Genomic DNA, 16,827 nt, shown 5'->3' with positions numbered 1-16,827 from the left:
GGTGAATGCAAGCTGGAATTCCAGTGGGACTGCATCTCGTACACAACACTTGCACAGCACTTTATAAATAACACAAACTTGACAAACAGTTTACCTCACATGAAGGAAGAAAGTTGAAGCAAACGAGTCGTATTCATTATGCTGACCATCGATTTCTGTCTTTTTGAGACGGGTGGGGAGTGTGTGTGTGTGTGTGTGTGTGTGTGTGTGTGTGTGTGTGAAAGTAGTATTAGAATTTCAGGTATATCCCTTTACCAGCCAGACAGTATCACTTACCCAAACTTTGGGGAAATGATGTAAATTCAAATATTTGACCTTTGTTTTTGTTATAAGTCTCATCACATATAATTATTAAAGCAGACGTGTTAAAGGATAAATTCTAGTAAACAGGATGGACATTTACCAGAATAACTTCGTCACAACAACCAGCAAAATGAAATAAAAATAACAGTATGCCCCCTAGAAAGTGTTTTCCCTCCTAAGTTAATTGCTGTATATGAGTGTAAGTAAATGTAAACAACCTCTGTGCATCCACTGACCCTTCCATACTGCTACGTAAACCAAGGATTCGGAATGATTTCAAGTTGCCATGCATGTCAGGTACTACTACAAACTTCCCACGCTGCCTGCACAGCGTCTGGAGGCAATGAAGCCAAAGTGTGAAGAAGAAGCAATGACCACCATCAGATGTTTGTGGAGTTTCTCTTTTCTTTAGGTGTCTTCAAGTTAGAAAGTAGACTTGATTTGTTTAAAGGGTTCTCCCCTCCTGTGATCATTGCCTGTGACTTGTTTACAAGTTCATCACAGTTGTTTGGCTACATTTAAAGAGAAACCAACAAACTTGTCAGGTGCATTTCAAAACACCGTTTTTCTTCTTTATTTACGATAGATGTTGTTTCTTAACAGCACTTTATCCCACCTGACGGAATTTTTACATGGATGGATTGGACAATTTTGTCAAAACTCTGATGACAAACTGTTTTCAGAAGACAAGCTGAAAATTGTTGTCAGACCCCTAGCACTTTGTACTTCACAGTGTGTGTATACATGTGCTTGTCATCTCCCACAGAAATTTGCTTCCTTTTGCTGGTAACCTGGTTACCACAACTTAAAAGCTTTGTCTACGTGTTCAGGATGGTTCTCATGGTTACCGGTATGTACATGAAGGTATTGTTGCTTCTAACTAAACTGCAAGTTTGAGCCTTTGGCTATGTTGGACATCAAAAGCCAGGTATGCCTTTGTGCCAGCCAATGTAACAAAGGTACAAAGAAATAACAAGAAGGATCATATCATTTTGATTGCATTGGGATGTTTTTTTCTAGAGTGACCTTTCCTCTTTTACAACATCCTTCAAGCATGTTATTTTGATATCAATGCTCAATATTCAACCTCACAATTTGTGTGAGTTATGCTAAAATCAATACAAAACTGATGGAATATTTGGAGAAGTTTGTGATTTGATACCCACAGTTATTTACTTTTTCCTGAAGACCCAATCTCCATCACTTGTACGCTGAGCTAGGGAGTTAGAATGAGTTCAAATACCAGTAATCACACAGCATGGTAGGAAGCTTACTTCTTGTGGACACCCTAGCGGGGTATCAATCAGAACAATAAGACAGCTAGGTCATCAAACATTAAATTCTGAAGGTTGCATCCAAACAACACCCCTTTCTTCTTGATTTCACAAGCCAGGTATGCTTTTGTTCCAACAAAGGAACAAAGAATTACAAATAATACTTGCAGGGTCCACATTTTCAGAACAAAAATATGGGTAGAAATGTTGAATATCACAATGCTGCTTTACATGTTTGCGTACTTGTGCATTCTATACACGTTTCATCACATTTTCTAAAATGTCGATGTTTGTCTTTCAGGGCCTTTATATAAGGTACTGTGATTACTATATGACATTGAAAAAAAAATGCTCTAGAAATAAAGGGGAAAATGTTATTTACTCTGTTGAACCCTTGTCAGGTGAAGTGGTGAAAAATTAACTTAAAGAACGCAAACTGATATGATGTGCAAGTTCACCATCAGCTCTAGTACCAAATAAAACCATGTTTTTTGTTCGTGTACATAGCCACATAAGTCAGGGGAAAATCGTGTTTAACCCTTTCACCCCAGTTCCCTGTATACAGGTCCAACTTTGCCAAAGAAAACAATGGATTTGGGACAAACCATGGTGGTGAAAGGGTAAAAATTTCTTGTTGAGGGGCTTCACATGGGTCAGGTCTGTTGCAACATGTTGTTTGGAAAATGTTTTGCTTTACTGGTTGAAAATCATACCTCGACTTGATAGCGAAAAATGAACCTGGCTGAAATTGGGTTGAAGATCTTACTTGCAGAAATGACTGACCATAAAATCAATGTTACAAGAGGCAGAAAGAAAAACACTTTATACCCAAGGGTTGACAGACCAATGCTGAAATCTTATTTCCTATGATTTTCAAGACTATTGAGTGGTCCAAGTATATATGATATGTACTTTGAGGAATATGGGTATATCTGTGACTGACTGACTGCATGGAAAAAATCAGTATTGTGTACATATTCTGAGAGTTATATCAATCTCCCTGCACGTAGAATAGGCACCAGCAGCCATTTTGCAGAAATGGGATGATCACCATGGCAACCAGCACCATTATGCAGCTCACTGAAACCAAATCAAACCTCTGTGTGATATTGCTGTAACAAGCTGACTTAATGAGCTGACCAAAATTCCAGCCCTTACAGTGTATGGCATTTAAGCTCAATGTCCATTTCTCTCAATGTCACACACAATTACAAAAATGCCTGTTATTGAGCCACTGCAAAGAAAAATGTACAGAAGTTCCATCTTACAATCTGGTGACAGTCATCATATTGAACCATTGACTACGACATTCAACCCTGCAGCTTCTATTGATCAGCACAACCATCATTATAGTATCTCCCCATGCAATTTGTTTTCATCGGTAAAGATACTGGATGACTCGAAAATTTAACGATGTTGGAAAATACAAATGTACCATATACACTGAGCTGCAGTATAAAGTTGCATGCCCATCTCTGCATGGATGATAGACCAATGAAATCCCATGGCATTGCTATACAGAATTAAATCAAAATTTGAAAAACCATTTTGTTGATGTGTCAAGGGGTCATACTTTGAATGAAACCACATCACCTACGATTCCAAATGAAGGTAATTCTGTCAAATATTAGTTAAATATTTAACAACGGTACATATTCACTAATGTCAATACAAAAAAAAAAAAATATAAAAAATAAATATATATATATATATATATATATATATATATAATATATATATATATATATATATATATATATATATATATATATATATATATACACACACACACATACGCAGCGCTTTTTGAGTTGTAAGAAACATGTATATTCTCACATGATACATGTATACGAACGTACAATATCATGAATGGTTAATGAGATTTCCTCTCACACTGTGAATCTTACAAACTGCAGCATGTATCAATGGCTCAATTTCAATACCACGGTTATGTTTATGAGCAAATTTCTTTTTGTCATGTATAGTTGAATTCATGAGTAATTAGGAACCGTAAAGATTACTCTATACGTTTACTTTCATATTTGGTAGAATTCTATTATTCCACCACATCTGAAAGGGATTTGTGTAATGATCTGATACACTAAAATTAAAATTCTCAGACTAGTCATTGCAAATACTGGTGTCAATATTTCCCCATCATCTGATACTGCTTTTCTAATCAAGATCATTTTATTTCCACTGGCCATGAGAACCACAGACCACTTTCATTAATTTTCACAAGTATGTACATGTATGCATGGCATTCTGGGTCGACATGAACCCTTCTCACTAGGTTTCTCTGAAAACAATCAGCATTTTTCTTACACATCTCTGCCTGCTCAACCAGCCATAGACTAATGTGAACATGTGTGAGCAACAAGGCTTTATCTTAACTCCCATAATTCAACTCTCTACAGGACAGACATGAAAAGCATATAGAAAGAACGGCTTATCATATTTTCCCAGCATAAAAATGCTACATATTTACCTTTTTGAATACCTACGTTAAGGGGCCAACTGCTGTCACTTTTGAGGATTTTTTACTATTTTCGTCATGTACGTTAATAGTAAGTTCTTGTTCTCCCTATGCTAAAACACCAGCAATTCAGCTTGTCAACACTGCATTTATGCATGTAGAATTCACTGTTATTATTTGTATTTGAATTAAAGTACAGACCCTGAAAACAATAACAATGCGGTCTACACATGTACAGGCTGACTATATGAGCTTAACACCATGTACCTCAACATGCTTTGTGGAGTGGAACAAGTAAGTGCAGTTGACATTAAAAACATAAATAGTGGGAAAAAATCATCTAAGTTATTCACTGTCCCTTTTATGGATCAAGTATTTTTAAGCAATTACATGTAAAAATATTTACTATCTTCCATGCAAATCAATCATTAGATCTTATTTGTTTATCAACATGTAATAATATTATATCACCCAAACAAGGGACTATGTGATCAAAGGTAGCCTTGTACATGTAGGTGACCATTTACCAGACGTCAGGAGAGCAAATGGTCACCTGCCCTGATGAGGGTACATAGTCACCTTTTTGGGCTATAACGTTTTTATTACATGCCTCTCGTACTGCACATACTTTTAATTCCAAATGTTTGCTTTTATTTGCAAATGACAATCATATGCTTAATTTCCAATTTAGACAAAAATCCATTACAAAATAGAACAATTTTCAATGTCAAATGGTACTTTGACATATTTAAATCACTCATTATCACTGTTAGGGATGTTGAAAATTTTGGTTGGCAAAAATATAAGTACAGGTGGTTACAAGTAGTGTACAGTATGTGTACATAAAGTTTGCGTAAAATGTCCTGATTTTTTACTAAAACAATTTAATAACAACTGGCAAATGTTAGCTGACAGCTGGTTGTCTTTGCCTGCTGCCCGCTATTTTCTACATCCCTGACACCGTTATGCAGTTTATTGATTTTTCATGTATAATTTTCTAAAAAAAACCTGATTTCCATGTAAACATTTATTTGTAAACATTTAATTTATATGTAAACATATAATTTGAACATTTTAAAATCTTAAGTTGTCCAGTAAAAATTCCGGTGAACTGTCAGTCAAATGATGTCAATGCAACAATTTATGGTCTTTGAATCCTATGGAACACAATGTTTGATGTATGAGGCATGTAATAATCTCATCTTTATTCTGAAGTGATTTATGTTAATATAGTTTTCTACCAAACAAATTTTGCATGTACATGCTAATATGAAGAGTACTCACCACTTCTTCTGCTGTGAAATCAATAAAACCAGGCAAGATGAGGAAATCGCTGTAGCAGATAAAAAAGTAAGCAGAGAGGGACAAACACAATTTATTGACAGAAGTTGCAAATTCTGTATCATCCAAATCAACAAAAATTTAGTTTCAAAACAAGTACAAATTGTTTAGTGTTATTTCAATATTTGAAAAATAAACATCGCACATTTTTTGCTGAGGGTGGCAAGCAGATAAATGTTACCTGGGTTCCAACTTGTTTTGCAAGGGTTCCCCTGGGAATATCAATGCAATCAAATTACGGGATAGCATAAATGTTACCAGGGTTCCCAATCTTATTAAAAATAACACTGAGCGTCATCTATATTTTGACTATTGATATGCCTTCAACGGATGCTTTATTTTATTTTCAAAGTAGTCAAAATAGAGAGCGTTATTACTTTCAACTATGCTGTGAACTATTCTGTAGCTGTGAACTGTAAACACCTCCATTCTCATCCCTGACAAGACACAAGAGTGATTGATATTGTTTTGGAATAATATGAACCCAATCAAGGGATTGTTTGTTGTACTGACAATGAGTACCTTTGAACTTTTGATTAAATACGAATGATCTGAATGAACATAGATTTGATATTGTCAGGAATAATCTGGATCTAATGATCTCATGATTTTATAGTTTTGACAATCATTACCTTTGAACTTTGAATTATGCAAATTATCAAAATGAGCACATCTTTGACTAGATCACCAGACATGTCAAAAATTGATTTGTTAAAAAACATTAATGCTTCAACAGTTATTCATGCAGTTAGTGAATTTACAACATTGCAATGTGGGAATTTGAGGCTGACAAATGGCACGCATGCAGAAATATCTATTCAAATTTCCAGATCGTTATATTTTCATCATTCACACCTACTCCTGTACGGTTTGTCATCATCCCATGTACCTGTGATCACATGATCTGACAGTGCGTAAATATTTTAATCAGGTCAAAAAATTAGTCAACGGTACAATTATAAGAAGATTAATTCTGTGGACATGACTTTGGGGATGGAAACGACTTCATCCAGGGTTGTGTATGTATTCTGCATAATTTTCTGTAAACTAATGGTTTCCTTGTGTGTAACTGAATGACAAACTCGACTGGGTGTAAAACTACTTGCAAGTCTCCTCCATTCCGAATCAATTTGTCCAGGCGTTATTTTCCACATTTCCATTTTAATTCATTTGACGCCTCAAAGCATGACCATTAGCATAATAAGTCCCGAAAGATTTTAATTGATGCATAAGCATAAACATGTTAGATAATGCCTGGTCTTCAAATACAGTTCACATACAATCATCACAGGTGTTGAGAGAGTACTATCTCAGATAATGTGATCACAGGTACATGGGATGATGACAAACCATACAGGAGAAGTGTGAGGAGACAGGCTGGATATCAGAATTGTGTGGATGTTCTTATTTGGAAACTGGAAATCACAAAACTGAATGTGATCGAATCACCCAGAAACATTTTGTAATGGGGTCAAGTTATGCTTGATGACAAAACAGTTGATGCAACTCATTTTGACTCAAGTCTTTTCTTGGCTTAATTGGCAACTTACAGATTCAATCAAGCTCCTGATCCTATCTAGCTTCCATGCTGTTTTGGTGATTTTCAACATGAAGACAACTAGTCTGGGTCTGCCATCAACTGGTGGAATCTACTGAGCTTGCTGGGATTCAGATTTATGATTTTGAACTGATGATGTAAATTTACCAGAGCAGGGGCATTGTTAAATACCTCATGGCTGGTCAACTTCTACATTAAGCCAGCTACATCAGGACATTAACTTTTAAATTTGAGGACAACCTTATTACCATGGAAAGCAATACCAAATCCCTGCCATTTGATGCAATTCAACAACTTTCAGCATTTGCTTCAAAGGGTTTTCATTAAAATAAGGGAATTGCAAATGCAGTGTGACATCGATAAGATATTTTCATAAAAAAGACCTAAGAACTAGAAGGATTTACAAGCTGGCAGATGACTCTGTGTCCTGCTAATGTACTTAAATTACTGCAAATGAATGAACATCTATCTGTTTACATTTTTAACGCCTATTTCACAGCTCACTGAGACATTACCATATTTCATTAATTGAATTATATATATCAAGCACTGAGCGATTTGGAACACAACTACAGGATTCGTTTGAATTATATGGAGCATTGATATCTTTGGCTGGAGAAAGATGCCCACCACATCATCACAACACACCATTCCAGGCATCCATATTGCTATAAATTATCAAGACACTGCTTTCAGACACGGAATGATGGGATGCAGAGCACCTGTGCAGCGGCACACAGTCCATGTAGCCGACAATGAGATGCAAATGATATGCGGTTAAGGTCTCCTCGACTAACTTTCTGCTGGTTGCTTACTTTCTACTATTTTTATAGTATTTTATACAAAGGCACAGACTTATTCTACCTGCAACTTAAAACTGATAGTGATTTTGTAGCTCATTCTTTACTGTTTTTCATAGTTTTTGGTAGCCGGTTACAGACACTTCGTGTTCGTGTCGGCTACATGGACGAGCACCCGTGCAGCGGCATGGAGCTGGCACAATGCGAGATGCGCAGCAAGTTAAAGGCGATAAAACAGGTTTCATTCGGGGACACAATCGAATTAGAGGTTTTGTAATATACAAAGTGGGCTAAATATTCGCGACAACATGGTCGTTATTGTACGTTACAGAAAATTCGGTACATGTGTCAGACCGCTATATTCACAACAGTACGACAATGACAGACGGTTCAATATTGAAATTTGAATACGTTTACAGACTGTCCCCAAAGAAATGTCCTTGGGTCATGGGCACTGAACGGTGCCATGTTTATTTTTTCTGGAATGTCTGTCCTCTACAGCATTTTACCGAATAAAATAATCACGGAAAACGGCTGTGGTCCAGATTATTGACAGTAAATGCCGTTCATTGCCTTACCGGCGAGAACATACAGTACGCATTGGATGAAGAAGGTTGACTCGTACACGCTTTCGTAAAATTTACCTTTCCCGTTTGTTAGTGACAAGCGACAGAAACTCCCTGCCGATTTCCGAGAGATACTTGTTGGTAAACTGAACAGTCTCCATTGTACAGGTACTAGGAGTGATTTTGGCATTGGCCGGAAATGGACGGAATTGATCAGACCGTCAGCAGCAATGTGTAAGTTCCTTCGCGTGCTCACAATGAAAAAAACCATGTGTCAGTCCGTTCACGTGGGACAGGGTCAATCGGCAGACAGAAAACAAAAATATTGCCTACTTGTAAGTAAGTCCATCGCCGCAGTTAAACAGCAACGCTCCAGTCATGCCGTCTTCGGGAACGTACCCAGTCCCGCCACTGATCAGATAGTCAGCCATGCTGTAAATGCACAGCCAGGATAGAGAGAGACAAAACGTTATGCAATGAATGGCAGGCGTTCAAATGGGAGGCTAAAATGGCGGCATTAAAATTAGTGTGTTGCGAACGAGGAGGCGGGAAACATTATTTGCATACTGACATCACACAACTGAAGTTTGAGTGCTGTCGTGCACAATGCCGCAACTACACGACGATTTGAGGGCAGGGATATACTTTTCTGTAGTTCCTTATTCATAATTTAACCACATCTTTAAAATAAAAAAAATCACTATCAGATCGAAAAAAAAATCAAAATAAGTGGAATGCAAAAAGTATGAAATAAAAAGACAAAGCAAAATCTCGCCGTGACTTCGGGTATTTATGCGTGAGTGTGTGAGCATATGTATATGTAGGTAAGATTATGTATGGGTGGATGGATGGATGGATGGATGGATGGATAGATAGATGGCTGGATGGGTGGATGTTTACGTATGCCATATATTTTATATTACCGCTGTTTGTGGTTGTATTCATTCAGAACAGCGATGCAAGGTACCATTTTTACGATTCCTGTAAGATGAATTTCCAAAAGTCTCGTGGAAATTTTATTATAGCTTTGGCTATTGTTTTGTATGAATAAAACTCTGAATTTTGTATAAATAATGAAACTCTGACGTCATCACAAATCATCCCTATTAAATATTTAAAAATGTCATAATATATGTTCAGAAACACTGCTGAATATTCATGCTATGTGCGTGTGTCTGTCCGTGATACCATAGACAGTAGAAGTGTCTATGGTGGTACAAACTTTTTACACGATGTAGACCTATGACCCCCTGTCATCTCCACCCGATGAACTGCATATTAACTAAATTTCGAGAACTACCAGAAATATGACGTCGTTCACTTTTTTTGCCCTTCCTGTCTCCCTCTCTACATTTTCCTCGCTTGCCCTTGCAAACATTAATGTTTAGGCTACCTAATATATTTTTTTCGATAAACGTTTATGTTGCATATCTTACCTTCTACTTTTGCATTCCACAGAGGCCTATAATACATTATTCCTAAAATTGATGATGTAGGCTAAAGAAATATTCAATCGAAGGGCATTCGTTCTACTAAGGGCGTCGTGGCTGTTCTTCGACTATGTGTACGCTAATAGGTCCGATTGGCGATTTCAGAAGATATTCAGTTCTGTAGACAATTTCTAATCATCACCACAAGATTCTTCGTTAGCTTACATTGTTCTAACTTCTGTATATAGTCCAGTCAATTTAGGGTTTAACCTAGGACTAATTGCAACAGAAATTATTTCTTCACCATGACCTTTGGAAAGGTCTCACTAATGACATATTAAAAGTATAGAAAAATATAAGGGGTGCAAATTGGTTAAATTTGCATATATTCAAATTAGCTATATATCGCCTTTAAAATGACTGCTATACTCACATTTGGGCATGTAAACTGAATTCAAGTGACTTTTTTCATTGCAACACAATTTAGTAAGGTTCAATAAGTTATTTTCTAAATGTCTTGAACAATAAAGAATATGCAAATTAAGTAATTTGCATATATACACAGTTTTTCCACTATTTCAGACAAAATGAATGTTTAGGCTCATATTTAGACAATTTTTTTTCTACATGAAATTGTTAAGGTTTTGCAAGAATTACCTAAAACAAAAGAGGTTGACCTAATTTGCATGCATAATTTGCATATTTAATACATAATGCCTAATTTGCATAATTGACACAAACGGTCTTCTGTGTACAATAAGCCTACAATAGCTTCCATTGACATTTTCTGGTTATTCAGAAATGCAATGAATAAAGAGAAGAGTTTCAGAGAATTACTGTTTAAATAAAAGGAATCAGAATTCTTTCTTTGGATATTCTTCTTTCTTTTACTACGATAAGGTTATTCATAAAAAAATTATTGGACGTGCTCAAGGTTTTGACATCAATTGTCATTTAAAGTCATTTTCTCCTACATATGTTTGATTGCAGTAATATTTTTGAAGGAATATTTTATGCTTTTGGTCATTATCTTCAATGACAATGGAAATATTCAGTTACTAATAAATGATTTACCACACTTAACAGTTGTGCATGTGAATCATTCTTCTCATTATTAAACTATCATTAGTATAAATACGAACATCATTTGAATCACCATGATGGTAGTGGTGATGACAATTATTATGATGGTCATTATCACATCAAAATTTCTTCCTCTTCCTCTCTGTTTACATCTTCCTCTAGGTGGTTCATTTGTTTACAGCCAGAATCCTTTCGTTGACAACAGAAAGTCTAGATTTTGCTTTCTGTCGGGGTTATTCATGCTGCTGCAGTTCATTGTAGAACCCATAAGTATGGGGAAGGATAACTCAATGAAAAGATGTGAAGCATAGGATGATATAATTGTACTGCTTATCATATCAGATCTTAGATGTGCAAGTATCACTCATGGGGCTGTTATGTAATGGACTTCCCATTTGCAGATTATTAGACTTTTGTATTTTACCAATGAGATCGATCACTCAAGGAATTGAGAGTCTGGCCAATTTGAGGTAAGACTTCCATAAGGTTCAAAATACAGGATAACCAATTTTATGATAATTTGATGTCAAAATTTGATATCCTAATTGATAAACTCGTTAATGGCAGCTTCTGTGATGCAAATCCCTTCACATCTTGGTTTTCTTGTTTCACGGTCATGAAAATTTGAAAGAGCAGCTAGACCATGTAACATTATGAAAAGTATCTAGATTTGCTTTTACCAGTGATTTAGATTATCATGATTCAGTCAGATTTTTTCAGTTTTTCCTCAAATGCTATTGCTGTGTACGGTAGATTTAACAGGAAATCTCTCTCTTTAGTTCACTATATGACTTTATATTAATTTTCAATTGTTGTCTTCAAGAAATTTCAAAATTTTGAGAAATGCAGTGTCCTTTGATTATTGTAATGTCTTTCAGCTGATAAAGGAACAGCTTTCCTAATCCATATTTCATGATAATTGGCAGTATAGTATAACAATTGTACCTCTATATCATCATGATCATTATAATTTATTTATCATTATTATCATAAATTTCTGTATGTGGCATGAACAGGCAAGTTGCACACAGTCAAAAGTATATCTGATTTACCAGTGACCACACAAGCTGGTCTTTAATTACATTTTATCCACACTTAATCTTATTAGTAATACGGGTAAGGGTAAAAATAAAAGAAAATAAAGCTGAAACACAAATTTTCTTCAGCCTCCCTTAGTACAAAGTGTTGGTTATTTGGCCAAGCATTTTGGTATGCATTAAGAAAATCCAAATCTCCCAGTAAGTTCCCAATGTTATTGACATTATGCAAATTCTTTAGATAATTGAAATGAACTATACGAATCAATCATTGTTTATTTTTACGGGGCTTTTCATTCTGTAGGCCCTATTAGTATATAATCATTAAAATGAGTTAAAATACACAGAAAAAAATAATCATGTCAATTTCTTTGTACTGAGCAAAATGTTCATTCAAGTTATAAAATGGACATCTTTCGATAGGAAGAATTTAAATTATTAAATAACTTAAACAAGTAGTGTCTCTTAATGTAACTTCTCATTTTACTGATAACATAATTAATTCAAATAAGTTGACGTCAATTTGAAAAATTAAAGAAAATTATTTTAATGATCATCAGATATGATTTATGCACATGAGGAATCGCTCAAACTTAGGTAAAATATATTAAGCAATGTTAGTAAAAACTTCCAATCTCTCTTTACGATATTGTAAAACCTTTCAAGTTTCAATTATTACATTTAGTACAGTGTAGGCATTTCCTATAAAATCTTTTCAAATTAGTCCTTTGCACAATGTAGATTGTATTAGGCTTTGAATATACCATTGTTGGACCTTTTAAGTATTTAAGGTGAAGAAATAATTCATGTTCCAATTGGAAAAAGGAAGTGACATGGTTGACTTATTGGACAAATGCAAATAAGAATATTTTTATCTCTCTAAGATATATTTGAAAACATTCCCTGAACTAAAACAAGAAAATGATGTTACATAGTCATTACAATGTCAGCTTATCTCTTAAATCACTTTCGTCAATAGATTATCAGCACCAGGTTTGTATAGCATCTATGACCCATTAAGCATTTGGGTAAATTAGCTGTCTTATGCACAACTTCATTAAATGCACTTTTCGCGATCCCTGGGATAGCCTTTGTTCTAATCTGTACGAGAATGATTGAGGTGTAAGAGCCTTTTGTTGTCCATTGAAATTGTAATCTGGTGGGTAAAGTTTCTGATGAGAAAATATGGTGCCAACACAGGCCTTTAAACTTGCGATATGTAACTTCCATGACCCTACTAAAATTTAGTTCTAATGATCTCCGTTGTTTTTTAACATTATATATAGTCATTATACTATAGGTCAAAAAAGGTAAAGTAAAGTGGCAGGAGGGGCACATTGCAGTTATGTAAAATGAGGAATCTTAAATGATTTTATGCATTGCCTAGAAACACAAAAAGTACATTAAATAATGAAATTGCTTGAATTAAATATCAATTTGCTGAATATATTTTTAAGAAATCTACTAACAGCAACGAGTTTGTTCCCTTTTCTAAGTTTTATATTTATTCAAATTACGCACTGTCTCCCCTCTTAACAGTCATTTTGTTTGTCATTCTATACATTCAATACAGAGTGGAAACAAAAACTACTTGTTGTGTAGATTAAATATAATTTTTAAGTGAAATGCAGTGGCAGCCATAATTGATTTAGGCAAATTAGGAATATTTCTCGAGCGATAAAATGTTTTCAAAAATATTGCCTGAACAAAAATTAAGATAAATTTATACATTACTTGAACATAATGTCGCATTTTTCTCATTCAATATGCATATTTCTTTTATCAGTGAATGTATTGCTCCCATTATCCGTTTATATCTATACAAATAAGGTAATGTTATAAATCTTAGATTGTATTGGACTTTTAGTATGTCATTCTAGGACCTCTCTAAAATACACAATGAAAATTTAATTTTATTGCAGTCAGAAGTAGCTTATAAAGTTATTAATTAGGGACATACAAAGAAAACCGAAGTATTGTGGGTGCCATATTGGATTTATGCAAATAAGGAATATTTCTATGACGACAAAATATTTTAATCAACATTGCCTGAACCAAAAACAAGGCAAATAAGCCCAAAACCCGCATTATCATGTTTAGCCAATATTTTTAGTAGCAACATTCTATCAGCACCTAGTTTGTAACCATAATCTTGTTACATATATGCAAATTAGGCATTGTTTACATTTCTAGATTGTACGAGGCTTTTAGTATGTCATTGTAGGGCTTCTCTGAAATACACAGTGGACAAATAATTCTATTGCTGTCAGAAGTAGCATAAAAATAGTTATTAATTCGGAAAAAAATACAAAGAAAAGTGAAGGTTGTGGCGGCCATATTGGATTTATGCAAATTAGAAATATTTCTATGAAGACTAGATATTTCCATCAACATTACCTAAACCAAAAACAAGGCAAATAAGCCAAAAACCTGCATAACATATCATGTTTAGCCAATTATTTTTAGCAGAAACATTCTATCAGCACTTAGTTTGTACCCATAATCTTTTTACATCTATGCAAATTAGGCACTGTTTACAATTCTAGATTGTACTAGGCTTTTAGTATGTTATTCTAGGACTTGTCTAAAATACAATGTGAAAAAAATTATTCTATTGCTGTCAGTAGTAGCTTAAAAATAGTTATTAATTCGAGAAAAACTAAGAAAAGTGAAGTGTTGTGGCGGCCATATTGGATTTATGCAAATGAGGAATATTTGTATGACGACAAAATATTTTCAACAACATTGCCTAGACCAAAAAGGAGGCAAATAAGCCAAAAAACCTGATCAAAGCATGTTTAGCCACATATTTTATGTAGAAACCGTCTATCAGCGACAATTTTATACCCATGAGCCCCCTTTACATTTATGCAAATTAGGCACTGTTGCACCCCTTAGATTTTATTATACTTTTAGTATGTTATTTATAGGACCTTTCCAAAATGCATGGTGAAGAAATAATTTCTGTTGCAATTAGTCCTAGGTTTACCCCTTTTTTGGCTTAGATTGACTGGACTAATAGGCCTACAAAGCTTACAGGCTCCCGGACGTTAATGGGCGCAGAGGGGTACCAATGTTTGTATATTTACAATCTTACTCGACGCTTTTGGCTTTAAAGTATGGAAAACGGCGAGAAACAAAAATTTTGCTTGGACAGACAAACGTCGAATTAAATTAACACCGGAACATGCACATATACTATAATATTAAGCATCACTTTACTGCTCAAAATACCCTTCATGTACATCCTCTGTATACATCATATGCACGACATGCAAGTAGCCTAGCTCGGGCAATACTTCACAAGAATTAAATAAATTAGAAGTGCTTTGCATGCAAGATAAACCAGTGACAACTACGGCCGCGGCACAAACTGAAATAGGCGTTATGAGAACACTTATAGGTCTATCACAACATAAACTGGCTCTGTTGAAAGTCAAATATACAAATGTGAAATTGCCCATCCCTAACTCTATGTTATTTACTAGTTACCTTAGTTTACTAGTGGAGTATGACGGTAAATATGTCAAGTTCAAGATTTCTCACCCAATATGTTTAAACTTTTACAGAGATACAAACAGAGAAAGACAACAGAGATTAAGCGATATGTTGGGTGACAATAGGCCAGTCGAAGATCGAGGTCGGCGTATGGAGTCGCGTGTATGTCGAAATATCGTAGGCAATACATTTCGCAAGTAGGCTAAGACTCTTCAAAGTTATGGATTTATTAGGTGTGTATTATTAAAAGTCGATCTAGCCCTTCGAATTCTATGCTGTCATCAGATTCATCGAGGCATGACTGACGTTCAAATATATGTACCATATTGCCAAGCAACGTTCTACGCTAAAGCCAAATACTCGCACTCCACCGAACGATATTGTTGTACCAAAGTGATATTTTATTTCCTGTGCACGCAGGTATCGCACAAATTTGACGGTACGTGAAGTCAGATATGTTCCGTCGCGATGGCCTGGCAGCAGAAACACTGCATCTACATCACACGCGCAGGCGCGCGTATGTGCTCACGTAAAACTACATGCGTCCCTCGTCTTTGTTTACAAAATTAATGAGAGATAAACCGTGCGTGCGAAATTTATTTGAAATCGAGTCTTACCTATTCGGGTCGTAGCCTGCTTCTACAAAAGAGTCGTGGGAACGCTGTTGAACACTAGTGTGACCAGCTACCAATGACTTGCGAGCTTGAGGTTGCGACGTCGACTGATGAGGCTCCATAACAAAAGCAGACATCGAGCTCAATGCAACGACGAGTAAGATGACAGCCTCGACAAATGTTCACGAATCGAAAAGAAAAGCTTCTTTGATAGAAGGCGATGGGTCGGAAGTAAGATCAAAGCCGGGGGTAACGGGACGTAGTTTTGTTAATACAGGAATGTGTACATCTACATGCACGTCTAAATGATACCGATGACGGTTAATAGCCTATTGTCTTAACTTACGGGCTCACGAAGTTGTCGGTCGCTGTGTCGTAGCATTACTAGAGAGATCAGCAGAGTGTGGAATCAAATGAGTGTGTTCCAAGCCTGCACACGGTCTAATAAAAACTATCTTATATCGGCGAATACTGATCAATAGGTTGGTCCTCATTGGGGAGAAGAACGGTCTGAATGGCTTCAAATGGTTGCTAGGCAACCACCACACGCGAAGTAACGCGATGAAGAAGGTCTGCATGCAATACGTGAACGTGATCCGTGAGAGACGAAGTCTTCCGTACTGGGGTCGCAGGGAGTTTAAAGAAATCAATTCTTGCACTATAGCGTCTACCACATGAACCCGTTTTAATGCTGAGTGAATGCTTGAAGTATAATCTATATGCGTGAAATATACAGCTCTTCGCCTAACGCCTAACCTAATCGGTAGGGCACGGTGATGACGAGTTGAACTATCTTTAAGGATCAATATGGGACAAATCATCTGAAGCCAGGGCTCAAATGGACGGG

General features: G+C 35.7%; 1 protein-coding gene across 2 annotated transcripts in view; it reads right to left on the bottom strand.

Moving 5' to 3' along the window:
- The window catches only part of LOC139135669 (inosine-5'-monophosphate dehydrogenase 1b-like), a 44,820-nt gene extending 28,328 nt beyond the window's left edge, over positions 1-16,492 (bottom strand). The window contains exons 1-3 of one of the 2 annotated variants that reach the window (XM_070703218.1): positions 15,984-16,492; positions 8,652-8,750; positions 5,338-5,386 (exon numbers count right to left, since the gene is read on the bottom strand). In XM_070703218.1, coding sequence (XP_070559319.1) covers positions 5,338-5,386; positions 8,652-8,750; positions 15,984-16,117 — 282 coding nt within the window. In that variant the 5' untranslated portion in view covers positions 16,118-16,492. Of the gene's footprint in view, positions 1-5,337; positions 5,387-8,396; positions 8,595-8,651; positions 8,751-15,983 lie in introns of those variants that run through there. The other variant, XM_070703219.1, reaches the window with a different exon arrangement.
- Positions 16,493-16,827: the final 335 nt, after the last annotated feature.

This window comes from Ptychodera flava, chromosome 6 (assembly GCF_041260155.1).
Source record: "Ptychodera flava strain L36383 chromosome 6, AS_Pfla_20210202, whole genome shotgun sequence".
Classification (NCBI taxonomy): Eukaryota; Metazoa; Hemichordata; class Enteropneusta; family Ptychoderidae; genus Ptychodera; species Ptychodera flava.
Note: the sequence above shows the minus strand (reverse complement) of the source record. Positions and strands in the feature narration are given on the sequence as shown.